Source organism: Sparus aurata, chromosome 8 (assembly GCF_900880675.1).
Source record: "Sparus aurata chromosome 8, fSpaAur1.1, whole genome shotgun sequence".
NCBI lineage: Eukaryota > Metazoa > Chordata > Actinopteri > Spariformes > Sparidae > Sparus > Sparus aurata.
Genome location: NC_044194.1, coordinates 17491472 through 17517262, shown reverse-complemented (window position 1 = coordinate 17517262; position 25791 = coordinate 17491472). Strand labels below are relative to the sequence as shown.

At 40.4% G+C, this 25791-nt stretch overlaps 4 protein-coding genes and 1 non-coding gene across 8 annotated transcripts; 3 read left to right on the top strand and 2 right to left on the bottom strand.

Annotated features, from left to right (window-relative positions):
• Positions 1 to 506: 506 nt before the first annotated feature.
• On the bottom strand, positions 507 to 580 carry trnat-agu (transfer RNA threonine (anticodon AGU)). The gene has a single exon. It is a non-coding gene; the product is annotated as a tRNA-Thr (tRNA).
• Positions 581 to 1375: 795 nt separating this feature from the next.
• Positions 1376 to 8799, top strand: pus7 (pseudouridine synthase 7). 3 transcript variants are annotated; one of them, XM_030427149.1, is made up of 18 exons: positions 1376 to 1514; positions 1702 to 1815; positions 2320 to 2595; positions 2684 to 2771; positions 3140 to 3256; positions 3344 to 3488; positions 4000 to 4017; positions 4330 to 4441; positions 4538 to 4615; positions 4823 to 4951; positions 5226 to 5351; positions 5461 to 5522; positions 5613 to 5773; positions 5957 to 6083; positions 6460 to 6561; positions 6795 to 6924; positions 7113 to 7204; positions 8261 to 8799. In XM_030427149.1, the coding sequence occupies exons 3-18, from the start codon at positions 2330 to 2332 to the stop codon at positions 8395 to 8397; spliced, it is 1890 nt and encodes a 629-aa protein (XP_030283009.1). In that variant the 5' UTR covers positions 1376 to 1514; positions 1702 to 1815; positions 2320 to 2329; the 3' UTR covers positions 8398 to 8799. The 3 variants fall into 3 exon arrangements, with proteins under 3 accessions (XP_030283009.1, XP_030283011.1, XP_030283010.1); XM_030427151.1 differs by lacking the exon at positions 4000 to 4017; XM_030427150.1 differs by lacking the exon at positions 1702 to 1815 and having other exon boundaries at positions 1424 to 1514.
• A 1360-nt stretch (positions 8800 to 10159) lies between these two features.
• Positions 10160 to 12188, bottom strand: LOC115587013 (endonuclease domain-containing 1 protein-like). The gene is made up of 2 exons (XM_030426558.1): positions 11702 to 12188; positions 10160 to 11233 (listed from the first exon to the last, which is right to left on the bottom strand). Exons 1-2 carry the CDS (start codon positions 12068 to 12070, stop codon positions 10628 to 10630), a joined length of 975 nt encoding a protein of 324 aa, XP_030282418.1. The 5' UTR covers positions 12071 to 12188; the 3' UTR covers positions 10160 to 10627.
• A 2226-nt stretch (positions 12189 to 14414) lies between these two features.
• On the top strand, positions 14415 to 17510 carry aplnr2 (apelin receptor 2). The gene is made up of 2 exons (XM_030426524.1): positions 14415 to 14671; positions 15378 to 17510. Exon 2 carries the CDS (start codon positions 15552 to 15554, stop codon positions 16953 to 16955), a length of 1404 nt encoding a protein of 467 aa, XP_030282384.1. The 5' UTR covers positions 14415 to 14671; positions 15378 to 15551; the 3' UTR covers positions 16956 to 17510.
• A 223-nt stretch (positions 17511 to 17733) lies between these two features.
• On the top strand, positions 17734 to 25717 carry hdac10 (histone deacetylase 10). 2 transcript variants are annotated; one of them, XM_030427191.1, is made up of 20 exons: positions 17734 to 18018; positions 19151 to 19285; positions 19393 to 19489; positions 19631 to 19728; positions 20044 to 20148; positions 20233 to 20301; positions 20394 to 20520; positions 20690 to 20755; positions 20837 to 20896; positions 21064 to 21153; positions 21388 to 21494; positions 21581 to 21648; positions 22570 to 22810; positions 22978 to 23068; positions 23202 to 23287; positions 23965 to 24021; positions 24147 to 24228; positions 24449 to 24637; positions 24745 to 24904; positions 24999 to 25717. In XM_030427191.1, exons 1-20 carry the CDS (start codon positions 17954 to 17956, stop codon positions 25028 to 25030), a joined length of 2025 nt encoding a protein of 674 aa, XP_030283051.1. In that variant the 5' UTR covers positions 17734 to 17953; the 3' UTR covers positions 25031 to 25717. The 2 variants fall into 2 exon arrangements, with proteins under 2 accessions (XP_030283051.1, XP_030283052.1); XM_030427192.1 differs by having other exon boundaries at positions 19138 to 19285.
• Positions 25718 to 25791: the final 74 nt, after the last annotated feature.

The window sequence follows — 25791 nt, the reverse complement described above, 5'->3', positions numbered from 1 at the left end:
ACTTAAAAAGAAAAAGTAATGTTGGCAACACACTGAAGAAGAAAAGTGCTTCCATTACTGTAGCATTATTGTTCTGAAAGCAAAACAATGTTCTAACAGGGCCAAATCAGATAAATATATACAGTATGCATGTATGTGTATATGAAAAGTATTTAGATCTGTTTAGTATTGCAACTGACAATTATTTCATTTACCGATCAACCTGTTGACAACTGTTTCAATTAACTGCTTTATAATTTTGTCTTATTTTATGTATGTATGTATGTATCTAACTGTATAATTTAATCTATAAACTGTGAGAAAATAGCTAAAGGTGCCTGCTATACAGCTGATGTATATTTTATAATTTGCAGGAGTAACCTTGGATGGATGGACAAGCACACTATAATATTTTGGTAGTTTACTGCAGAGTTGTACATGCATTCACCCTTTACTGGTCACGTGCAGGGAACACGTAGTTCATTTAACATTAGTATGGAGGTCGAAAGAAGCACGCATAGTGGAAAAGGCACCGCTGGGATTCGAACCCAGGATCTCCTGTTTACTAGACAGGCGCTTTAACCATCTAAGCCACGGCGCCAGTGGTGATGGCTATTTTCTTATATTAGAAAGTCGGACAGTATCAATTATCTTAACTATGTATTCTACAAAATAGGCTATGGGTATTACTTGGAATAGTTTATCGTTGCTTATGTATTTTTCTTGAATTTTCTTGAATTTTTTCTTTGGTGACGTGTTTAAATAAACTTGTACTACTACTTTATCATATGCAACAGTAGTACTTCTATAGTATAATATTAGATATAAGATTATTTTGCCGTTTTTGTTTAGTTCCTCAGTAGACCTATAGATTTCTTACTTTAAAATGATAAAGTTCATTGGTGGCAGGATTTTTACATTTCACATGTCTGAGGAATATACCCATTTTGCTTTTTTCCTTTTTAGTCACACATTGTCTACAACAAAATTATACAAAGGCTAGTGCTAATGCAGCAACTGAAAATAAAAGCACCAGGGAGATCATGACAAAGACACATTTATTATCTAGATTTAACTCTAATCTCATACAAATGTGAACAACAAAGAATAAGCATTAAAATATGTATATATTTTCTGAATTTTAATGATATTACCTTTCAGAACAGTTACTTACATTAGCTTAAATGGATTTGGGATATTTAAGTTTGGCACATGACGTTAATACTACGTTTTGTAAAATAAATGAATGAATAAATAACATAAATGAAAATGATAATACAATACACCCCGAACCTGTAAAATGTCCCATGCTAGTTTAAACGTTTGACATTTTCTTATTTTAATCTGTTAATGTATCTTTTCTCTGAGTCGAGCTCTTCTATGATTGACAGCTCAGCTTAACCAATCGTTTGCTGTGGGCGGTGTCAGGACAGGATCTGTTTCCGGAACCACACACACACACACACACACACACACGTGTGAGGAAAGCTGGCTTTCAGTGCAGTCCGTACTCTTGTGAATATCAGCAGACGTGGGTAAGATACAGCAGGGCTTTGATGATCGTTGTCCGCTTTATTTACACCGACATTACAGCTAAGCTTTGCTGCTAGCATCGTTAGCTTTAGCCAGCGGTGTTAGCTCGCCGGGTTAATAGACGCCGGATGCGCTAGCGGCTTTGCTAACTTCTGAGTGATCAGCAATATGCTCATTGTGTGTTTTTAGTGCCTGCGTCCAGCTCGGGTCCGTTAAGAAGTCTCTGCAAGTGTTTGACAGCTGGAAGACTAGACGAGTGTCCAAGGTCCATCGCTGTTTCCTGCTAACTCATCTCTACAGACAGTAAGTCAGTAGCATCGTTTTGTAGGCCATTAATGTTAGTTCAGTTTGTAGTCATTACTCTGAAGTGCAGCTTTGTTTTGATTGACTTCAGTGCAGAAGTGTAAGGTTGCTGCATAGATTCAAATGCAGCAGTTGAAATATGTTGCTAGTGGTATAAATAAAAAAGATTGAAATGTCACAGGTGCATCAGACCAAAATTACATTTCTTGGGGTAATGTTAACTTTACATGGGTGATCCAGTGTTTTAAAGCTTCACTCATCCCACTCATCACCAAGGCGGTTCAGGTGCTGGTTCGGAGCCAGTGCCCACTCTGGAACCACTACTAAAGGAAGACTGGTTCCAAAGTGGCATAAACGTTTTGCTGGTCTAGAGCAGAGAACTGGTTTACTACTGCTCTCCAGAGCCACAGTACTCGTCCCCATGACAAGTACATCAAATGTCATACAATGCCTTTGACTGTACTGTTTAAATTAAGCATGATTTTGGTGTCCCTGTTTTCACAGCTTGGCTCTGATGGCTGAGTCAGAGCCTGTCCTCGTCCAGGTCGGAGAAAAGAGAGGCTGTCCAGAGGATGAAGAGAAAGACACACCATCAAAGAAACCCAGGGTTGAGAACAACCACCAAGACGAGGAAGAGCCAGAGGGTGAAGCAGATGATGGGGAGGAAGAGAATGGGGAGACCTTTGCCGATATGATGAAGCATGGCCTCACAGAGTTGGATGTGGGCATCTTGAAGTATGTCAGTGACCATGAGGGCTTCTCAGGGATCTTGAAGGAAAGGTTTGTACTCACATTCAGTAGATAGTTTTCATAGTTTGTCTCAAAGTTTGGATTATTTAACAAATTATTCATTTTGTTTTGTTCTCAGATATTCTGATTTTGTGGTGCATGAAATCAACAAACAAGGCAAGATAGTGCATTTAGATGACCTGTCTATCCCTGCAGAGGCCGCAGAGGTAGGATATTGGACCACATTTCATCTACCACTTTACTTCTCTTTTGTATTGACATTTTTACTAATTCGGCTAGATCCACAAGTTGTAATTGTAATTTTAACTTGTAAAAGGGTTATCAGTCCCTGATATTTAAAAGGAAGCTAAACCTAGACTAGTCAATTTGTCAAATAGGGAGAAAACATGCTGTCAGAAACAATATTGCGCATATTACAAGAGAGAAACCTATGTTGAAAGCAATCACCACATTAAGTCACACTTCCTTTGACATAATGTTATCACCTGATGTCATCACAGCCTGGGTTTTTACACCTCTCGGACAGTTAGGTAATGCTTTCTGATGTTTCTGTTTTGTGTTACTTCTATGTTAGGAAGTTGCAGAGGCTCCACAGCTGCCAGAAGAAACAGAAGTGCTGACCGAAGAGCAGAAGAAGCAGCTCGGGGAGCTGCAGCTCTTCAGAAATAAAGAGGGCAACGTCTCTATTGAGGTGAGTTTACACTGTCTGGATCCCTTTTTAAGACATGACTTATGACTATTTAACACAATGTTCTTGCCCCTTTCTGAACATCTGCAGGTGATTGACGATACAAAAGAGAAGCGAACGCTGGTCCACAAAGCCATCAAGACTCAGTTTCCTGGTCTGGAGACAAAGACGGAAGAGAAGGATGGGCGCAAGTTAATAGTGGCCTACCACACTGCTGGGAAGAAGGCTCTCGCAGGTATGTGACAAGAACACAGATGTCAGCCTTATTCTGTCTGGAGAGAATTCATGACCAGTAAAATAGTTAAATGATCAGAGGAAGGATATATTGCATGTCCTTTTATTACATCCTTCAGTTTATCTACTGCAATGCATGTGATCACAGCTGAATCACAGAGCAGAACAATGCGATGTATGCATTTGTGCATGTGCATGGCTGAGACACCTGCATGATTCTGCTCAGGTCTTTACTCATAATGGTTTTTAAACAAGCAGCTTTTTGGTTATGAACTTACCTTATTATTTGGTGGAATGTGTTGATTGAAAAGACAATAAGGAAAGCAGATATTCACCATCATGGTGCCTTGAAAAAAACCCTGCACCCTTGTTGCATAATCCATTTAGTTACCACACTCCACTCACAGGCCCATGCATGAGATCTCATCCTTGACATCTCGTCCCACAGTCCTTAAACATCTCTTTCTTAGTAACATTATTCTATCCTCCTTTTGCTCTTCTCTGGTGGAAAGAGGTCAAAACAACTGCAGGTAAGAACCTATTCTCCACACAGCACAGAGGAAGTGGTTAAAACCTACATGGTCTTATGTGTCGGTTACTAGATTGCATTGAAATGCCTTTTGGTTTTGTAATTGTACATTAAACACAATTGTATTCTTAGTTGTGATAAATGGAAAAAAAAAACCCTTTGTTTTCTTCACAGGCAACTTTGTAGAATGTAAAATGTCTTATGGTATAGCCAGAATCTGTGAGTGATTTGTATTTTTGCATATGTGAATTGTTCAGTTCGCCAATTCTGAATCTAGATTTCAGTGCAACTCTTTCTTCTGTGTTCATAAAAGCTCCAAGGAAACACTTCTGGCCGAAAAACCGTGGCAGTTTTTGCCACTTTGTTCTGTACAAAGAGAACAAGGACACCATGGACGCCATCAATGTGCTTTCAAAGTTCCTCAGGTCTGAATGTTGTACACTTACTTTGTAAAAAGTGATCGAACAAATAATAACTGCAGTTCAGGATTGTCATATGTACCATAATGTTTGTCTTTTTAGGCTTAGACCCAACATGTTTTCCTACATGGGAACCAAAGACAAGAGAGCCATCACTGTGCAGGAGATTGCAGTGCTCAAGTGAGTATATGTTGCTTTAGGCAAATCACTACATTCATCAGTGTACATTCATTTTCAAATTGTCAGTCGATGATGTAAATAGGAGGTTGTGTACATGTTGTATGTTGTCAGTGCTGGAGGTGTTTTTTGCTGTCACAAAGCAAAAGGTCTCTGGTAGATCAGCTTGTTTCACAGGATCAGTAATTCACTTTTTCCCTGTCTTCTCAGGATCACAGCAGAGAGGCTGGCTCACCTCAACAAGTGCCTCATGAATCTCAAGGTGGGAAACTTCTGCTACAAAAACCATCCTCTGAAGCTCGGGGAGCTGCAGGGAAACCACTTCACTGTGGTCATCAGGTCAGCAGGTGTTCTTTATGTTGGTCTTTTACTTAATTCTTGTTATTATACAGTACATTATTTCCAATTCCTGTGCTTTGTTGTGGATTTTGGATGCCTGCATTGTATGCCTTAAGTCTTGTACTAATGCAGAGGGCATCCTCATTGGCCAGGAATTTGGTCATGATGGCTAATATCTGATTTCTGTGTCAGATCTTGTCAGCACTGCTTACTGTACTGCTAAATGACTGTGCACCTCATTATTGTTTTATTTGTTGATATATTTGTATATCAGGAACATCTCAGGGACAGATGAGCAGGTCCATAAGGCCTTGACGTCTCTCAGACAGACAGGCTTCATCAACTACTATGGCATGCAGCGCTTTGGCACCACAGCTGTGCCTACATACCAAGTTGGCAGGTAAGGTCGTGACATGGCGAAACTGACATGAATTGTAACATAATGGAATAAATCATAAGTTGGCAGAACGGCAAACTCAGGTGTTGTTTCCTCCTGTTGTTTGGGGCAGGGCTATCTTGAAGAATGACTGGAATGAGGTGGTGGATTTAATTCTGAAGCCTCGTCCCGGAGGTAAGGGAAAAAAAAAAAACTGTTAGACTCTTCCTCTGCCAGTAAAGTGGTCTAAAAAGTCTTTAAAACATGCTTGACTGCTTTCCTCAGCGGAGAAAGAATTCCTGGTCCGCTGCAGAGAGGAGTGGGCAAAGACGCAGGACCCGGAGGCATCCCTGAAAAAGCTGCCCAACAAGCGCTGTGTGGAGGGGCAGCTGCTGCGAGGCCTGTCCATGTATGGCAAGAAGAACATCGTCACTGCCTTTGGACTGGTTGGTTCTTTTACTTAAAGTGCTAGTCATTGGTTGAAAATGTGGGCAAGAATATAGGACAGTTGTGACAATTGTGGGACATGGAACTGAAAGAATTTAAAGCCATATGCGACTTCGGGGAAAAAAGAGCAGTCTAGAGGCAGATTTGGGCTCTTTCTGATGAGTGTTTTTTTTCTTTTTCAGATCCCTCGCAACAACCGTCTGATGTACATCCACAGCTACCAGAGCGTGGTGTGGAACACCATGGTGAGCCGCAGAATCGAGGCCTTTGGCCTGAAGGCTGTGGAGGGGGACATTGTGCTCAAAGGAAGTTAGTATTTAATTTTTTTTCTGTATTAAATATGAAGAAAATGGTATGAAATTTGAGGAAATATGCATATTCTTTCTTAAAATGTTGTTCTTTTGAACAGCTGGTGGATTTTGTTAACTTTGGACAGGGTCGGACAAGCTGTTGCTCCCTGTTTTACAGTCTTAATGCCAAGCTAAGCTAGATATCTGCTGGTTGTAGCTTGATTTTCGGGTGACGTCTTGTTTAAATCAAATACTCGGCAAGAAGGCAGATAAATGTATTTCCCAAATCAAACTACTGCCTAACCTAGAGAAGAAAAAAACCACATTTAGACCTTTGATTTATATCATTCAAACATACTAAATCTAACATACTGATGTTCTCTGTGTTCATGAAGCTACAGCACACTTGCTGTCTGCAGAGGAGGCCGAGAGTCACTCCATCCATGACATTGTGATGCCACTTCCTGGGTTTGATGTCATCTACCCCTCTCATCACGGTAAGACGTACCTTGGTTATTTAGAGTTCATTTGTTTGCATGTTACATAAAAATATAGCTGTAAAAAATAACATTGGCTTGTTTTAACACAAATGAATGTGAAAATAACACCCATTGATCTTAAAACACACACCACTTCATCAGCTTGAATGGAAAGTAAGCATATGACAGAAAAAGAAATGAAAGTGTTGTTCTGAGCGTGTAATCACTTAATGCTTGTGTCTTCCTGTCAGTGGGGAAAGGCTACAGAGAGCTGCTCTCTGCAGACAAGCTAGACATCGACAACATGAGACACAAAGTGAAGGACTATTCTCTGGCTGGAGCCTACAGACGCATTATCATCAGACCCAGTGATGTCAGCTGGTTAGCAAACAATGAAATACTCATTTATTATTTAGTAACATGTTGTGGCTCTGTAGTGCAAAGCCCCTCATGGTGTTATATTATAATACAGAGGCTGGCATTGTGCACTGCAGTGATATTAATGCTTTATTTGATTCTGTGAAACTGACATTTCTGTAACTGCCTCTCATCTGGTGTGTTTTATGCAGGGAGGTGATCAAGTACGATGACCCTCGGATCTCCCTGGTGCACAGTGATTTTGAGAAACTGGAGAACAAACCTGCTCCTGTCTTCAGCAAAGGTAAGCTTCTTTTATGATTCAGCTGTGAGAGCGTCAGCTGGCAATGTTTTCACTTTGTGTGTGTGTGTGTGTGTGTGTGTGTGTGTGTGTGCGTGTGTCGGCAAACCGTGGTCTTGGAGGCACCTTTTGTAGCTGAAGCATTTTCCAGTATGTATCAGGTGTTTATATTTCTGTGGACATATTTTTTTTAGGATATTGTTGAGATAAAAATGGTGGTTGAGTTTGTCAGTAGGCTTGGTCCAAGCAATTTTGCCACAAGTAAGGAGGTAGGAACTAGGAAAGGGGACTTATGTTGTCATACTGTTTTTACCTTTTCAGTCTGCATGCCTGTGGACAGATTTTCTGCCAGAAGTAGGATTTTGCGTCTGTTGTCTGTTCGTCTTCCCACCTTGGTGAATGTAGCTTGATCTTATAGCCAGTTAGGGCCAAAGTAATCACATGATCTAAGAAGTATGAACATATAACACGTCCTCCTAACCTATAAAGTCTTAAATGGACTTGCTCCCTCATATATTTCCATCCTTTTTCTTCTTATATTCCATCATATTCTTTACACTCTCTTACTGCAAATTACTTAGCCGTTCCCCAGTTTAACAAACACTATTTTGATAGTCGAGCCTTTGCCCACAGAGCTCCACATATGTGGAATAACCTACCACAACACATACGGGAGGCAAGTTCTGTTGACATTTTAAAATCGTGACTGAAAACACATCTTTTTTCTATCCATTACAATCTGTCCTTGTTTCACCAGCTGGGAACCCAAGTGACTGACTGTTCTCCTCATTGACAATCCTGTTACGGATGTACTGTATGATTCAGTCTAGTCTAGTATGATTTCAATGTGTGTGTATTTTTACATGTAATATTGTGTTTGAATAAACTGTATGTAGACTCTCTTGGTAAAGTCCACTTGAAATAAACTGAAGTTGAGTTGGGGGTTTAAAAAGATTTATGAAGTTGAGATGCATGAATGCAGTAGCAACAACTTGTATCAAGCATGAGGTGACGGGGTTGTTTGACAGCATTCAGATATTTATCTTCTTCCTCTAACAGAGGGGAAGCATCGGGCTCTGCGGATGGAGTTCTCCCTGCCTCCCTCAACCTACGCTACCATGGCGATCAGAGAGGTCCTCAAGTTGGACACTAGTATCAAGAAACAGACCCAACTCAACACCACCTGGTTCAACTGAGAGGAGACACACACTGGCATAGACCCGACTGCTGCTGCAGGCTGCAAAGCACCTGTCTACTCTGGCTACTTACTGTTGTGAGTGTTTTTACATGTATTGCTGTCTGTGTGAATGAGCGGTTCTGTGTGAACCAAGAGGCTATTTCTTTGAAGTACAAAGAGCAACGATGTATGATTATTCAACCTTTTTTTTTTTAAACATTGTTTTTACTTGCTCTAAAGTGGTTCTGTGCTGCAATGATCACAGTTATTTTGACTGATTTAACTAAACCTTGTTCTTTCAGGGTGTAGCATGCATGCCCACTTTGTACAGACATTTTCTTTTTTTGTTTTTTAAAACTTTGAGCTGAATGTGCTAATTGAACAAAACTCTTGAGAAGAGAAATTAAAAATGTTGAGTTAATGGTGTGTGCTCCTGTTTTCTTTGAATAATGCAGGTTTTATATGCTTTTCGATGTACTGCTAAAACCTTTATACGCCTTTGATGTTGCTTTGAAAAACAAGATCATTAGTAATGTCCCTGGAATTGCATACACTCTGTCTCCCTCTACTGGCCATCATAGTTAAGTGCCCTTCTAATTAAGGACCTGAAATGTGTGTGGGGCTCTTATCAGCCTGCTGCTGGTCAAAACAGGTCCTGTTGAGCTGACCATCTGGCACTGTGGCATATGCCAGCTGGCAGGACGCAGCTTGCCTCTCAAACTAAATGTGGTTACTAATCATTTCATTCACCCTGGGGTTACGTCTGCCCTCATAATTTGGGATTTTTTCAGAGTTTTTATGCTTTGATACTAAGCTGCTGTGCCAAAGCAAAAACCAAAGAGATACTGAAAGGATCTTGAGATCCTGATATATAATAAAAATAATAATAATAATGTACAAAGTTATAAACATTTTTTTTTTTAAATCCATGGAGAAAGACACTTTATTTTATTTAAACGTAATATCTGCTGTAGTACCCTAAATATTCAAAAGGTATTACTGTTTTGTATTTAAGCAGGGAAGCATAAATTCCTATCATTCACCGACAAGTAAAACATTTTATGTCAATGTATTTGTAACTTATAGGATCAAAAACTCTGGACATTGGCCTGGTTTGTACTGGACTTGTCTATGTGTCCTTTCATAAGAGAATTACATAGTAGTGCTAGAGTTTAGAGGCCTTGTGTAAAACATGTAAAACTGTTGATGTAATCTGAGTGTGCTGAACAGAAGAACTGCAGAGGCACCTGTAACTCCCAGTCATTAAAACGATGAGTTAACGTGAGATAAAGTGAATGAGGAGTACAACCATGTATACGTTGGGTTTTCATGGTAAGTCAAGCACAATGAAGGTTAATAAATGATAACATACATCATTTGAGAATAATATATGGATAATTAAGAATGTACTTGCATACCTTAGGTGCAAACTCTTAACATGGAAGATCAGTCTTCACATTCGGGGACATTATAAGTAACAAAAGCTCAAAGATTCACTTTGTAGCTTGTCAGAGCTGTCAGACACATTTCCAGATCTTCGTCAGTGAATAGAACTCGCAAAAGCTTCTAAATGGCAGATTATTTAGTTGTACTGGGAAACCACAAGGTAGTTGGATAAAATCGTTTTAGATCAGACTAATTTTTATAAAAAATCTGGGTAGGAATGGTGTGACTTTGCTCTTGCAAGACTGTTATTTGTTTACCTATTATCCTTGAATGTGAAAAAAGATTTTAATCAGCCAACAAGCCTCCAGAAAGAAATCGTTAAAAAAATTCAGAGATGTGAGCAACACGTTTTATTTACTCAGCAAAATGTACTTTCAATCGAATTTCTAGTGACATTATTCATTTCTAATCGGCTGTTAAAGGTGCAGTATGTAAGAATTGGCAACATGTCAATCTCATCCTCAAAACCGGGCAGGGCAGCATATCGCGAGAGTAGCTGCTAGCTGTAGCTGCAGTCAGATAGTTAGCTCAGTTAGCCGTGCATCTAGTGGTCCCGACTGGGAGCTCGGAGCAGCGGAGTGTTGCTGTTTACATCACTAGCGCAAGAATGTTGGACCTAGCTAGTTAGCATGCTAACCTCGGTATTTCTGCAACACAATACGTACAGTATACTTTTTAATGCCAAAACTATTATTTCTTCAAATTCTGTTGATAATATGAGATCATTTTTACAAATATTCCTACAGATTGCACCTTTAAATGTTGACGCCAATGTGAATATCAACCTATAATAAATCTTCATTTCAAGGCAGGTGCAAGGCACTATTAGCACTATTAGCAGGCACGCAGTTTTCATAGAAGAGCTGGAAAGAGCTGCCAACATAAGTCACCTTCTTCAGGAAGTCCTCCAGCTGCGGCACCGTCATCTCTTGAACCTTGTTGTTGTCCCTTTCGTTGAGCCCATTAGCTGCAAAGGCAGGAAACTTTGAGCGCTCTGAGAATGGTGCATTGTGGTCATAATCAATGCAGCAGTAGGCTGACCAGAGGTAGGTGGGGATGCCCAGGCGGTTGATATTGTGGCGGCGGATTTGGAGCCCTGAGTTGGTGACCCCTGTGATCACATAGGCGGTGCCACGGCAGTAGTTGTTGAGGCGCCTGCGGATGGTGTGCTCGTGGTTTTTCCAGGGGCCGATGTTGAACTCTCGGACTTGAGGGACCACGTTTGTCAGAGTGTAGGTGGATGCTTTGTCATTGGGGTCGGCCTGGTGCTCGTCCGGATTCAGCTGACCGCGTTCAAAGATGACACTGTCAGAGTAGTCGTCAAGCACGGCCTGAGCATCCTCAAAACTCTTATGGACATATTCTGAAGGAAACGTCTCCATCTCTCTGGAGCCGGATGCTGTGGAAAGCTGTCGGGATACACACAAAGGAAATCCATGTTCGCAGTGAATAAATAAGTGGTGGCGGTATTCAGATCCTTTACTTAAACTGGAGGAAAACAGAAAAAAGCTTTTTTTCCTCTACCTATCATTCTGAATTAAATACTGATTGAACAGTACAATAGTTGTAAAAATGTATAGCTGCATATAGATTGGTTCCATATCAACCTCACTTTCATCATACTATTTGACCTGTCACCGGGCTTGATGGAGCGTATTTCCCTCCGAGATGTAGTAGAGTACATTTATGAACGCAAGTAAAGCACAAGTTCGCCTCAAATTATTACTTGAGTTTAGTAGTTGTGTAAATTCCACCAGTGAAATAGATTAAGACAGATTACAAATTTATATTTCTAAGATCCCTTCCCCTAACTCTGGAACTTAAGCTTGTTTAACTCCTGAAAGAAAAAGACAGTGAACCCAGTATTTTGCCCCTACCTGTGGCTCATACATCCAGGGAACATCAACCTTCTTGGAGCCATCCGAGCGCTTGAATGTGTACGCAGAATAAACAGGGATGTGGTTGAAGGTGTCATACAGGGTGACAAACCGTGGGGAGCCCATGTAGAACTGGCAGATCTTCTTAAAAGGCTTCTCCTCGAGCCCTCGAGGCAGTGTGCCCATGTACAGGAACTGTTTGCAGTCAGGTGAGAGGGTCTCCTGCACCTCTGCTCCTGCTATCACGATGAGGAGAAGACAGCTGAGCGTTTGAGCTGTTCTATCGAGAAACATCATGTAAACGTGCAGTGTCCCCTCTTCTGTCAAATGTTGTCCTACTGAGTGGACTTTTTCTCTTCTGTGCCTCATACATCACAGGCACATTATGCAAATTCTTATCTTTTTCCCTTTGGGAGTAGCCAAAGCATTGCCATATTTGACGGGCCATTTACCAGCACCAGCAGCCGTCACAGACACAGCAATGTTCTTAGAGAGCTTAAAGGTCCTCTGCATCCACACAGTTCTGAAAAGGCAACATAAAGGCCATTACAGTCATTTAATACAGTTAATAATTTAGATCTTTCACTGAAGCCACATGAACATAGAGGTTACAGTTCCCCACCTGTGCCATAAACTCTTTTGCAAGCACACTGTGACATTTAGAAGTGGCTTAAACAAAATAATTGAAGAGTCTGGAAAAGGGTTTAACAAACAACTGCAGAGTAGCAACGTCTTTCGAGCAGTTCAGTTGTTTCTATGATGCCCAGCCTCCAGTAAGTCATGCTTTGTGTGTGTGTGTGTGTGTGTGTGTGTGTGTGTGTGTGTATGTGTGTGTGTGTGTGTGTGTGTGTGTGCTGTCGTGAGAGAAAGGACTGTGGAATGTTTTTGAGAGCATCTGCTTCCATAACAACAGGTTGATGGCAGCATGACCTCTGCCCCTGTGGAAACAAACACTTCCTGTTTACCATCGGAACATCCTCACTGTTTGAACACTGTAACCGTCCTCTGACCTACAGTATTCATGCATACATCCATCCAGTGTTCAGGCTTAGACATAATGGAAACAAAACTGAAAAAAACCTTTTGTTGTCGTCTGTAAAGGTGAAGTCGAGGGGATGAAGACTACATCCAGCTTGTAGAGCTACAAGAAGACTAGCTCTACAAGTACCTGTAGTCTAAGTTCTTAGTTCAAATAAAAACAAGTAAATAGGAGCACTTCCTGGACTCAAATTCAGTCTGTTAGAGGTGCTCTTTGGATAGGGATACATGCAAACTTAAAAATCACCACTCATTCTTTTGTTTAAAATCAGATTTCATATGGATTTGCATAAGAGACAATAGCAGTTGCATTGTGCCGCCATGTAACTACAGCTGATGACACCAGAATGATGTCACTTTAACACAAATACAAATTTCATTTTGGAAGGAACAGATTTCCAAACATGCACAGATCAAAGAGTGAAGAAATCTCCACAATAATTTCCACTTTTTATCACATAGGTATGACTTAACATGGGATTTTTTTTTATTAATTATTTTTATCAAGGCTAAGTTTGCATTATTTTGAATTCCATAAATGTGCTTCCAGCACCTTAACAAAGATCTAACCGGATGGAGCGATGGGGTTCTTGTATTATTTAGCAGGTAAATGAATGATCTTGTTATTTTAGAGTCATAATTGTATAGTAAAATGCATGTTTCATGTAATTACAGTAAATAAAAACTTGATTTATATAGTATTGTTAAAAACAGAGTTTACACAGAGCTTTGCGAGACAAAGCAAAAGAAGGACACTCTCAACAGTCAAGACAAACACAAGGAAGGACAAACTAAGGAGAAGTCATAACAAACTGCCAATATAGATAAATACAAGTAAAAGGAAAAAAGGCAATAAAAATGGCCAAATCACATAAAAGCAATACAAATTTTAAGAAAATAAATAAAAGCTATGAAAGGATTTAAGAAGACACCACATTAGACAGATTAGAAATAGATGAATGGACTGAGAACATTAAAAAGTATAAAAGGCATCAAAGACTGATATTAATCCAGTAAAAGGGCGACTTCAAATAAAAGCAAGTCTATAAAATGGGTTTTTAAGAGGCGATTTAAAGGACGTTGCAGATTTTGTTAATCTCGTCTCTTCAGGTAGGTTTAAAACTACTATATGAAAAGATGCTGTTGCCTAAAATAAATGTCCCATCCTTCCTTCATCAAAACCGAATGACTATGCAACACAAACGCAGTTGATAAACTCATTTCATGGATTTCTTTGCTGTGAATTGGCGGCCCTCGCACGGAGAGATAACACAGCTGTGGCTCAGGCTCTTCTTTCATCTGAAAACTGCCACTATTGTCCTTTTTTTGTGCCAGAATAATGGTTTAAAGGCCTTTTCAGTATATTCATGGAGGCTGCCCTGACTATGAATGTGAGGTCTGTTAGTTGCCCTCTGTGTGGGTTGTTACATTTGCCCACTGTATACACTGTGTGTTTGAACATGTGAGAACTAGTTTGTTTGTGTTTGCACACATTTGTGTACTGTATGTGCATTTGTGTCTGTGTGTAGAGAATATGAGCAGCCCAGAGGATTGGAGGGGCGGGGGGGGGAGTTGTTTGTGTGTCTCGGGTTTGTGTGTGTTTGCAGGGGGAAGGATGGGTGGTGTCATTGTGTCTCTCGGGAGGTGTGTGTGTGTTTGTATTTTGGGGGGGGGAGGTTTGCAGGTCTCGTAACTCTCTGCTGGGGTGGTCTGATTTGAGAGAAAGAGAAAGGAGGGTTTTGGGTGTGTGTGTAAAGAGGACATTGCTATACATTCAGACTTTAAAGGAAGGCACAACGTCTTCAGCTGGCACAGTTCAGATGTAGAGTTGGAGAGAGAAAGTGAGATGAGAGGACGTTGCTCCACAATGATCGTCACACTATTATCAGCATCTCACAAAGGATTTTGTCCGAGCTGATGAAGCAGCCTGAGGTAAGTGTCTGATGTGAGCTTCATCATCATTCCTCTCCAGACTAGGCCCTCATGTAGGGTAGCGATAGGATGCAACATTTGCATGAAATTTGTATTCGCAGTGTGCTTTCAAGTGTATTTCTGCATATTTTATCCAGAACCGATACTGTATAACCCATTTTGGATGTGCGCAAATGCAGCTCAAGATTTGTATTGACTGGGATTTTCTGATTGAGAGCAAAGTGTCTTTTTCAAGAGATACCTGTGCACAAGAGAAAATATTCAGAATTGGTTAAAGACGCTGAAAATCTCAACAAACACGCAGTTTACATACAATGAAGACATTTTTTCGTAGCATATTTACAATGTTCTTGAGCCGATGAGTACCCATTACTACTCAAGTTCTGTACTTAACTTGAATATTTCCAGTTTACGTAACTTTATTCTTCAACTCCATCAGATTTCAGTGGTAAATATTGTGTTTTTCACTCACATACGTTTATCTTGGAGCTTTGGTTTTCAGTTACATTTCAGATGACAGTTTTTCATACCCTTCCTGCCCAGTGAAAACCCTGAATATCCAAATTTTGTGATTTTGAATTAATGAATTTTTGATGAACATACCAATTGAGTTGTTGTTTATGGGTTCAGGAAAGTCTTCTCATAAGAAATAAACAACTTCCAAATAACTTTGCTAGAAACTCATTATGTTGCATTGTATTTGCAGACCGTCCAAGTCAACGGATTGAAGAAGACGTGCAGGTGAACAGGAGATAAGTCCACTGCTGGAATACACTGCTTGGACTGTTTGGCTCTGGACATTTTATCAACCAAACTTTATGAACTATTGGAACCCCCCGGTGATTTTCACTGCAAATGATTTTATATAGAAACCAAAAGGATGGAAGTACAGATGTCAGATGCAGACTTCCTCACCTCCCCCTCCCCTTCTCCCTCTCCCCTCTTCCACTGCGACTACAGCGACTGGTCCCCCTCATTCTCCATCATCCCCTCCGTCTACCTGCTGGCCTTCCTGGTCGGTTGCCTCGGTAACGGCCTGGTGCTGTGGGCCTACCTGGACCGAGGGGAGGGGAGGCGAGCGAGGACTGGAGACCAGACTCGGATTGGAAAGCTCTGTTGTGTTGGAGTTTTCAGAACCAGTCAGCAGAACGTTAACAGCGCTGGTAGATTTGTGAAAAAGAAGGAAAACTGCAGATATTCCTCATCTCGCTCCTCCTCCAACTCCTCCTCTTATCCTCCCTCCATCCCCCGTTCCTCACGCTCACTGACGGACTCTCTGATAGCCAGCTTGGCGTTGGCTGACCTCTGCTTCCTTGTCACTCTCCCTCTGTGGGCCATCTACACAGCCATGGGCTACCACTGGCCTTTTGGGCAACCCCTCTGCCAGATCAGCAGCTTCCTCACTGCTCTCAACATGTACGCCAGCGTGTTCAGCCTGAGCATGCTCAGTGTGGAGCGGTACTGGGTTCTGACAGGACGCCGGCACTCCAGCCAACACGCCCCTCAGAGCTGCCCCAGCAGGGCTTTGTGGATCCTGGGAGGGGTGTGGGTGCTGGCAGGGGTGCTGGCACTTCCTGGTCTGCTGCTGCGCTCTGTCAGGGAGGTGGAGGTGGAGCCAGAGGATGACTGGGAGCTGGAGCCAGCTCATCCCACTGAAGCTGCATCAGTGTTCCTCTCCTGTCAGATGGATTACTCCATGCTGATTGGAGCAGGGCTGGAGGAGACAGATCGAGAGAGGGCAGAGATGTGGTGGGCGGCCGCCTTGAGCCTTAAATCAACTCTAATTGGCTTCCTGCTCCCTCTTGTCATCTTGCTGGTCTGCTACTGCTCATTGGCCCAGCTCCTCAGCAGACACTTTGGACGGGGCCCTCGTCCTGACCGCAGGCGCCAGCGAAGACTCCTCAGGGTCATTGTCACATTAGTGATGGCCTTCTTCCTGTGCTGGCTGCCTCTGCATGTTAATAAGACTGTTTCCATGCTGCTGGAGTTTGGCTTTGTCCCGTACTCCTGCTCTTTAGATCAGCTGTTACTGGCTGCTCAGCCTTACGTCACCTGTTTAGCTTACCTCAACTCCTGCCTCAACCCTCTGCTGTACGCTGCCTGCGACCCGTCATTTAGGAAGAGATGCAGAGGAGCTCTTCTCATGTGCTGCAGGAGAGGAGGAGAGGAGAAGGAGGGGAAGAAGAATGAAGGAGGGGAAGCGAAAGAGGAGAGGAGCTCGGCTTTTCCCTCGAGAACACAAGAGGAAACAGCAGACAGGACAGAGGAGGAGAGGGTGGGATGACTTCTGAGTGAATCATCAACACCAATATGACAACAACAACTGAATTCCAAAGTTACTGACAGTCTTGAAGAAAATGCGTCAGATGTCTTTTTTTTTTTTTTCAAATAAACATCTCTTCATCAAATGTATATTCATGAGTTCACAGACTTATCTCCCTGCTTCTGATCCACATTTTTCCCACAGGAAAGATGCCACTGTTTCCTAAAAGATAACAGTGTCTTGCCAGACCAAATGTTCTCATGTCATCTGATCTCTTTCTATATTTTGTACTACTTATATACTCTCAGTTGTTTATTGATTTTGAATTGCACTGCTTTTTTTGCCACTGTTGTTGTTGTTGTTTTTCTATTAAAAAAAGAATCATGAAACCTCATATTTATCTTTTATTTGTTAAAAAATATATGTTGCATCTGTAAATGTTCTTATGTTCAATTAACAGGGTGAAAAAATCCAGTTCCTCTTAGTGAAACTACAAGTTTATTTGTCATTTCAACTATAAAACAAATACTTGAAATAAATTAATGTTTCTTCCGACAATAAAAAAAAAAAGTTGTAGTCACTTTCTTCTCCATCTCCTATTTTTTTGTCATTTTGTGGCCATTTCTTATTTTAAAGAAGAATATGAATGACAGAACTTGCTTTAAACACATACTTGTAGTATCTGAACAGTACCTGTCTCTTCTGCAGAGGGTAGTACCTGACTCCGCCCAGAGGGTGGCGCTAATGCACCATTAGACTGTTTGACAACCTCCATTAAACTCACAGAAGAGTGGTTTGACTTGACCCATGCCCACACACTGTTAACCTGCTGTACACAGAGCAAAGACGGTGGTGAACTCCATATGTTTACCATCGTAAATCAAATAAATTTGATCACAGCAGCTCACTTATCGATTTTACTATGATTATAACTTAGTTCGTGGGCAGGTTGTATCAGAAACATTAGAAACAGTCTGCCACAGGAAGAAACTGTTAGCACCCGGCTGCACTGAGAAATAATGAAGATGGGAACAGCTCTGATTTATGATGAGGAGATGACCAATTACAAGCTGCTCTGGGTTGAGTAAGTACATTTAATAACCGCACATGAAGCTTGATCATCAGATTAGCATGGTGGGCACATCACGGCTGTATCGAACTGTAACCTCAGGAAACCGCTAACTACATTACTGTCTGTATCTGAGGGAACACAGAGAGTATTAAAGGTTAAATATTTGAGAGTTTTAGATTAAAATGAATGAATATTTCCTTCAGATTGGTTGATTCATGTCCTTTAAATTTGTTCACGTATCGTATGCTCTGTTACGTTTTAGTGGTCGAAAGTTAAATTGCGCCTTGTTGTTGCTAGCCGGAAAGCTTAGTGAGGAGCACACAGTGATAGCCATGATGCTAACATGGGGCTAATATCTATGTTGCTATATTATGGCCACTTAATTAGTTAATTTCCTCACGTTACACCTATCACACTCACTCTTTAGGTTTTTTTCATATTCTCACCGATGTCTTTCTCATACATTTTTTGGTCTTATTTAGCTTTTTCCATACTTTCTGTTTACTTTTTGCTGACTAGCTTTGTTGAGGACTGAACCTGTCAAAATAAAAAAAATTGATGAAGAGATGTATAAATGGCCCAATAAACAAATTAATATGCTGTTAAACGCACGAAATATGAAGTAAAAAAAAAAAAAAAAATTAGGCATTAGCCTAAATGATTTAATTACAGCCTCGGTTATCCTAATGATATGCTGCCCATATTTGCTTGGAGTACTAATTTGACTTTTGTATTGCATTTTAAATTGCCCCTGTATTTATAAAACTTTGTTTTAGTAAAATTTTTACTTTGTCATTTAATTTCCCATTTTAATTATAAATGTATTGCTTTTATAATCTACTCCTATATGTACATATGAAAGGCTGAGTAAGGCTGTTAGACTACTATACTGTTTTTTGTATTTCAGATTTAAGGAATAGTCGACTGATTCTTGACTTAATTTTCACCTTTGGTGTCTTTTACTACCAGAGCCTACATTTTGAGAAAAAAAAAATATATTTTCAATGATCAAGCACATATTCACAGTTCTGAATTAAGAAACCAGGCAGTGCACTCACTAGTTCATGATAAACAAATCTTAAATCAAACTTAAACACATCATTCAACTGTATGAAACCTTATTTGAATTAGTTTTTTTTTCCAGCCCCGCATGTAAAATCGAGGTCCCAGAGCGTCTGACAGTGAGTCATGAAGCCCTCGTCAAAAGCGGCCTGGCTGATCGCTGTGTCTCCATTCCTGTCCGCGAGGCGACAGAGGCAGACATTTTGTTAGTTCACAGGTCAGTCCTGACGTCAACCACCTCACTCTGTTAATCTTTTTACTTTCTTCAGGCTGAAATAAAAACCTACAGTCACTCAGCTACTTGTATTGTTCTGCTCTTAACAGTGAGGATTACTTGGAGGCAGTGAAGAAGACTCCCTTCATGACTCTGGAGGACCTAAAGGAGTTCACTCTGCAATATGGTGATGTCTACTTCCACCCAGTGAGTCCTACACTTAATATTTATACCAGCTAAAGTGTTTATCTGTATCCTAAATGTGTAAATTCAGTAGTGGTTAGGGGGACAAAAACAGGTCAGCGTCACTCCTGGTTAACCATTTCCGCTTCTCATTTACTGTTCTAGAACATCTATCACTGTGCAAAGCTGGCTGCAGGGGCCGCACTGCAACTAGTAGACAGCGTTATGACGGGGAAGGTGAGGAACGGCATGGCTCTGGTCAGGTGAGAGAGTCAAACCTCCAACAATGAATAACTTGAACCACACATGCATCAGGGGTGTCACGATATGCTGAACCAGTATCATATGAATAATCCAGCACAAATGATAGGCCTTGTGGATCTTTTGTTTTGCTTTTGTTTATTTTGAGTCTAATTTATTTGACATAAAAATTAACAGTTAAAGATTAATTTTAAAAAATGGCAGTTTTACTATTTTATATCATTTTAAACTAAATATTTAAGCCTTTGTAGGATGTAAGTCATCGCATTTGTTTTGTATAGACACAGTGGTTAATACATTCATTAAATTGTTGTCAGACCTCCAGGACACCACAGTATGCGCAGTGCTGCCAACGGATTCTGTGTGTTCAATAATGTGGCCATAGCAGCTCTATACGCAAAGCAAAAACATGGGGCGAAAAGGTGACTTGACTTTTAAATGTTGTATTTTTTATTGCAACTATAAGAAAGCTGTTGGATATTTAAAATATTTTTTTTAATTTTCAGGGTGTTGATAGTTGACTGGGATGTACATCACGGTCAGGGCGTGCAGTACTCTTTTGAAGATGATCCAAGGTTAGTTTTTCCTAACGGGCCGATCCTGATTGTTGACATGCATGTTTTCTTCCGGCATATTGATTTCTGAATACCACGTGTCATTTTCCCAGCGTGCTTTACTTCTCATGGCACCGCTATGAACATCAGAAATTCTGGCCCAACCTTAAAGAGTCAGACTACGACAGCGTCGGCAAAGGGAAAGGGGCGGGATTCAATGTAAATGTGCCCTGGAACAAGGTAAGCAAGTTTACTAAGTTTGAAGCTGAAACCAGAAAATGTTCTTTTATTTTTTGTATTCATGACGTAAATAATTGTGAATCAGTCTACCCTAATCATCTAAAACAATTGTTGATTGGTGTGTGTGCAAGCTTTTGCTTACTATTGAGGTCCCATTATGATATTTCAGGTGGGAATGAAGAACAGTGACTATCTTTCTGTCTTCTGTCACGTCCTTCTGCCAGTCGCTTATGAGGTCAGCCATTTTGGAAAACATCAAGTATGGGAACACATAATAATGTTTTGGAGATTATTCATCTGTGATTCTTTGTCCCAGTTTTGCCCAGACTTGGTCCTGGTGTGCGCAGGTTTTGACTCAGCCATCGGTGACCCAGAGGTACTTAATATAAATCCCCAAAGTAACGCTTGAAATAAACCATCTACATTTCTCCCTTTACAGAGTTTATAATGTCCAGTTTTGCTAACCTCGTTTGAAATATGCACATGTGAGTTCATGGTTAAAGGTTGTGTTGTTTTGTTGGACTAGATTGTCTGTATTTTCAGGGTGAAATGTGTGCCAGCCCAGACATCTTTGCTCACCTCACTCACCTCCTGATGAACCTCGCAGGAGGGAAACTGTGTGCTGTGCTGGAGGTCAGACCGCTTAGACTAAACATCAACACAAACATATGACACAATCTCACAACTTATTCAAATTCAACACCTGCAAGTTCTATTCATAGAATTATATTAAAACACAAATGTCTAATCTGTCAATACTTCTGATAGTACCAGCCATCTGTGAGAGCTCCACATATTGCTGCCATCATGTTGGACGAGCCTTGGGTTGGGTCCTGTAAAAGGTTTTATTGTGTGAATGTTTTCCAGGGAGGATACAACTTGACCTCTCTCCCCCAGTCAGTGTGTCAGACAGTTCAAACTTTACTCGGAGATCCTGCACCTCTACCTGTAAACCTCGATGGTCCCTGTCAAAGGTCTGTTTCATCGTCAGTCAGATTCATGAGTCAGATGTGTGTCTGTGATTTTGTAATGAAAGTGAATTATATTTTTCTATTTTCAGCGCACTCGAGTCTCTTCACTGTGTTCGATCAGCTCATAGGCTGTACTGGTCCTGCCTCAAACATGCAGGTAGAACATGCACATCACTCTTTTTAAGCACGTACTTAAGATAGAACTGATACGCTATAGCACTCCTTTAACATGATTGGACTCAAGATGGACATCTTTTTGTAAAAAGGATAAAAACTTATGCAGCAAAACCAAAGTTATCTCATTTTTATATGTGTTCTTCCTTGTCAAAACCTAATGCCGACATTTCCCATAATGCAAATTGACCGCTTAAGAGTTTGGCCTAAGATTTGGTTGAGTTATGCTAGTAGCAGCTAATTCAGCTAAGTAGAGATGAGGAGCGAGCTCCACAGGTCAAGTAAACTAATTTCTTTCAATCTCCACACCCTCAGATCTTTTTTCATTTTCAAACTTGTACTTTTCAGCCCTAACTGACACTGACTCAAGTGACGTCAGTTGAGGCAATGTATCAAATTTTCAAGTGGCTCCCACTGGAACTAAAAAAAGCTTTATACAAGTTATTTCACATATGAAGGAGTGCTCCTCAGGACCTGTAAATTGGATGTGTAAAGTTTTTGGAATTCCCCTTAGGCTGCAACTAACAATAATCCTCATTGATTACAATAAAGTGGATTGAATTGGATTGGATTAATCTGTTGATTATTTATTTAAGTTTTTTGGACTATGAAATATCTGAAATTGGGTTTTCAAAAGTCCAATATGAGGTCCTCAAATGTCTTGTTTTGTCCACAACCCATTTTCACATTTAAGAACCTGGAATCTGACCATTTTAACTTTTTGTTTTTCTCAAGGAATCACTCCAATTGCCCTTTTAATTAGCCCTTTTACCAACAAGATAGCTATCTAACTCATCACTCACTATCTAACTGTACGTCATGATTACTTCTGTTTTTATTATTGCAGTTTCCATTACCTTTATAATTATTTGCGTCACAAAATATGTCATCCTCTTTTCTCCAGCTGAGCTACCAAACTCTGATATCAGCACAAAGCGCATTAAATTAGCGGAAGAAGAAGAAAAGTCAGAGAAGGAAATAGAGGAGAAAAGCGTGGAAGAAAAGGTGTGGCCAGAGCCTTCAAAACGTGTCGCCCCTCCAGTCCGCACTGCAGCAATCCTACCTAATGGTGTGTCTTGTCCGGATGGATGTAAACGCTTCAGTTCATCAGAGGATCCCGACCCGGTCATAGTCAACAAACTCAGGTATGGAGCTGTGGCTGGTAGTGGTTCATTTCAGTTAACATTAATCATTGTAATTGACTTTATTTTTTAAAATTACATGGGAGGAGTTTATCATAGTTTGCTAAATTAACTCAAGATTAAATTGTCTACATTCTAGAAAAAATGTGTTTGTTTTTTTCTACTTTAAGGGAGAGTTTCCTCAAAGATGCAGATGAGAGTGATGCTCTCACAACCCTCTCCAGTCTTATTGCCCTCATGGAGCAAATGGAGAAGAATGAGGTATGCTCAGGATATCATCTGTGTCTTGTCTTTTCCAATGCTGTGCCGAGGGCTGTCGCAAATACAGTTTTGCTTTGCTTCAACCTACATGAGCTGCAAGCTTATTTCATTCCACTTAATTACTGCCTCTCAGATCTGCAATGGCTTAGCGCTGGTCCGTGACGTCTCCATGGCGATGGACTGTGTTGTCCAGCAGGCTGCAGCTGCTCTCTGCAAACGGTATAGCAATACGTACAGTGACTGTGTGTTTTGTTATTATTGATTTAAAAAGTGATGTAGTGTAGAATCCTTACATGGAAACATCTATCCTTAAAGGAACACTTTGACATTTGTTTACTTACTGAGAGTTCGTACTTCTAAAAGCTCATTAACGTTGAATCTTTTTTCGATTTTTATTGTGTTAAAAACCCATAGTGTAAAAATGAAACTCAGTGGGTTTAGGGGTGATATATGTGTGGGACTATTTCTTGTCAGGGAGTCAGGACTTCCTCTGTGCTGCTTTTTGCTAACCAGTACACCCCTGTATATAAACGAGATACGTGTTAATTAGTGGGTTTATAAAGATGCTAGTGAGCGTGTATTGTGTTTCTGGTCAGTTTATTGTTTGTTTTTCTTATTTGTGGAACCGCTAAACTTTCACTTTTACCACAATTTTGGCACCTTACTGCAACATTTATAATAAATCTCCCTCAGAATTGGTGATGACAGCGTCCAGAGATTTAAAGTATTAGGCTATTTAGAGGTTGACACTTTATTTGAAGCCGACTTCAGATAAAATATCTGTGTGTTTGACTGGAAAAGGTCATTTGCTCATCTCTAGTTTACATGATTATTCTTATTTTACTGTCCAGAGTATAGTCTGATTTGATGTCACCTTCTCCTAATGCCTAATGCAGGATTTTGGTTGTGTGTGTTGGAGACGTGGTGGTCCCGTGTCCGAGCAAAGAAGACGGGTGATTATCAGTCATAAATTATACTCCCCGAATAAGCCTTTTTGGTAAAACTTGGAAAATGAATGAGCACATTTGTCTGCAACAAATGGGAAACAACATGATGACATAAATCTTTCCATCTGTAGGACAACACTCCTGGTACAGTTCAGCAACAAAGCGTTGGTGGAACAGCAAAGAAAATATTACGTTCCTGTGTGTCTCAAGAAGGTACGTTGTGTTACACTTGTCGAAGCGGTACAACAGTAGCTAATATTAGTTTAGAAATGGAGTTTGCTGACGTAAACTAATGACACTTTCAGCACAACACAGAAGTTCTGCAGACCCCCGTTAACATATTGAAGTGTGTTTCATGTGCAGTGCGTGTGTGTGTTTAGTTAAAAAGACAGATGTGAACACATCCCACGTGCGTTTGTTTGTCCTCCCACAGGGCTGCAGTGATGTTTCAGGGTTCATTCAGGCCGTGTTGGGCCTCCTTCTGCCTCTGGGGTATGAGTATGACCCCAGTCTGGTTCTGTTGGTTCGGGCCCCAGAGAGTGGACTGAGTGACAGTGTGTGGCAACAACTAACAGGGCTGCTGCAGGGCCTGGCACAGGGACACACACTGGTGCTCATGCAGGTATGAAGGCTGGGGCAGTTTTAATAAAAGTACAGAAAATAGTACCCTGTTTCTTTATAGTGTGGAAGTACAGGTGGCTATAATGGTCAGTAATTTTGTGTTTTCAGGAGGGTGAGAAGGCTTGTGTGGCCCCCACAACCTCCTCTCTCCTCGGGGACGCTGCCCCCTGTCTGGGGCAGCTTCACACTTCTGTACCAGAGGATGTGGAGATGCTGGAGAGGCTCAGACAAACACTGCAGGTGGACTGGAAGTTGCTGCAGACTACAGGTGAATTCACAACAGCAACGTCACATAATAAGATTAATACACATAATCTGACTGCTTGTACTATAGTAATAGGAATTTCTGTCTCCTAAAACAGCACCACAGACTGGCGGAGGTGAGGAGCGCTGAAGATGGTCCTGCTTGTTTTTGTAAAGAGATCAGTTGAAGCACATCCATCAAATGTCTTTATAACATTTTGTAATATTTTACAGGTTTTATTGTCCAAACAAAAACATTGTGCCTGAAAATAAACTGTATTTTTTAAATATGTATAATCTGTATGAATCAAAATATTTTGAACCCAATTATTCATTGTCAAAGTGATTTATACCATTTTTTGATAAAGATTTATTTACATTATTAATGTCTGTGTATGTTATTAATTATGATGAGATGAGAAACACAAATGATGTCTTTTTCGTGCTACTGATAACTGTGCAAATTTATTTCAAGTCTTTGTCATCAAAAGATTGTATTTTTCTCATTTATATGTTGTTTTTTTATGTTTGTAATTTTGAATTTTTTTAACAAGAGACTAGGCTTATCCACTAATCATCAAGATCGGTCAATAAGACATTTAAATAGTGTCTGTCCTAAATATGTCAATTATTTTCTTGTTATACTGTTATTCTCAAAAAAGGAGTACTCAAATTCTGACACATCTTGAGTGCAGGATTTCTGCTTGTACTTTTGTGTTTATATTTCACTTTTTACATAAGCAAAAAGGGTTCTGAACGAGCTATTGGAGGATTTTCATCTTAATTTCTTGTATGGGATGTCATTTTTGTCAATATTAAATAATGAGTATGAAAGATATGATGCTTATGAAATTAATTCTGACATAAATAAATGTAGCAAGAAATATATAGTGCGTGTAAATATACACATGA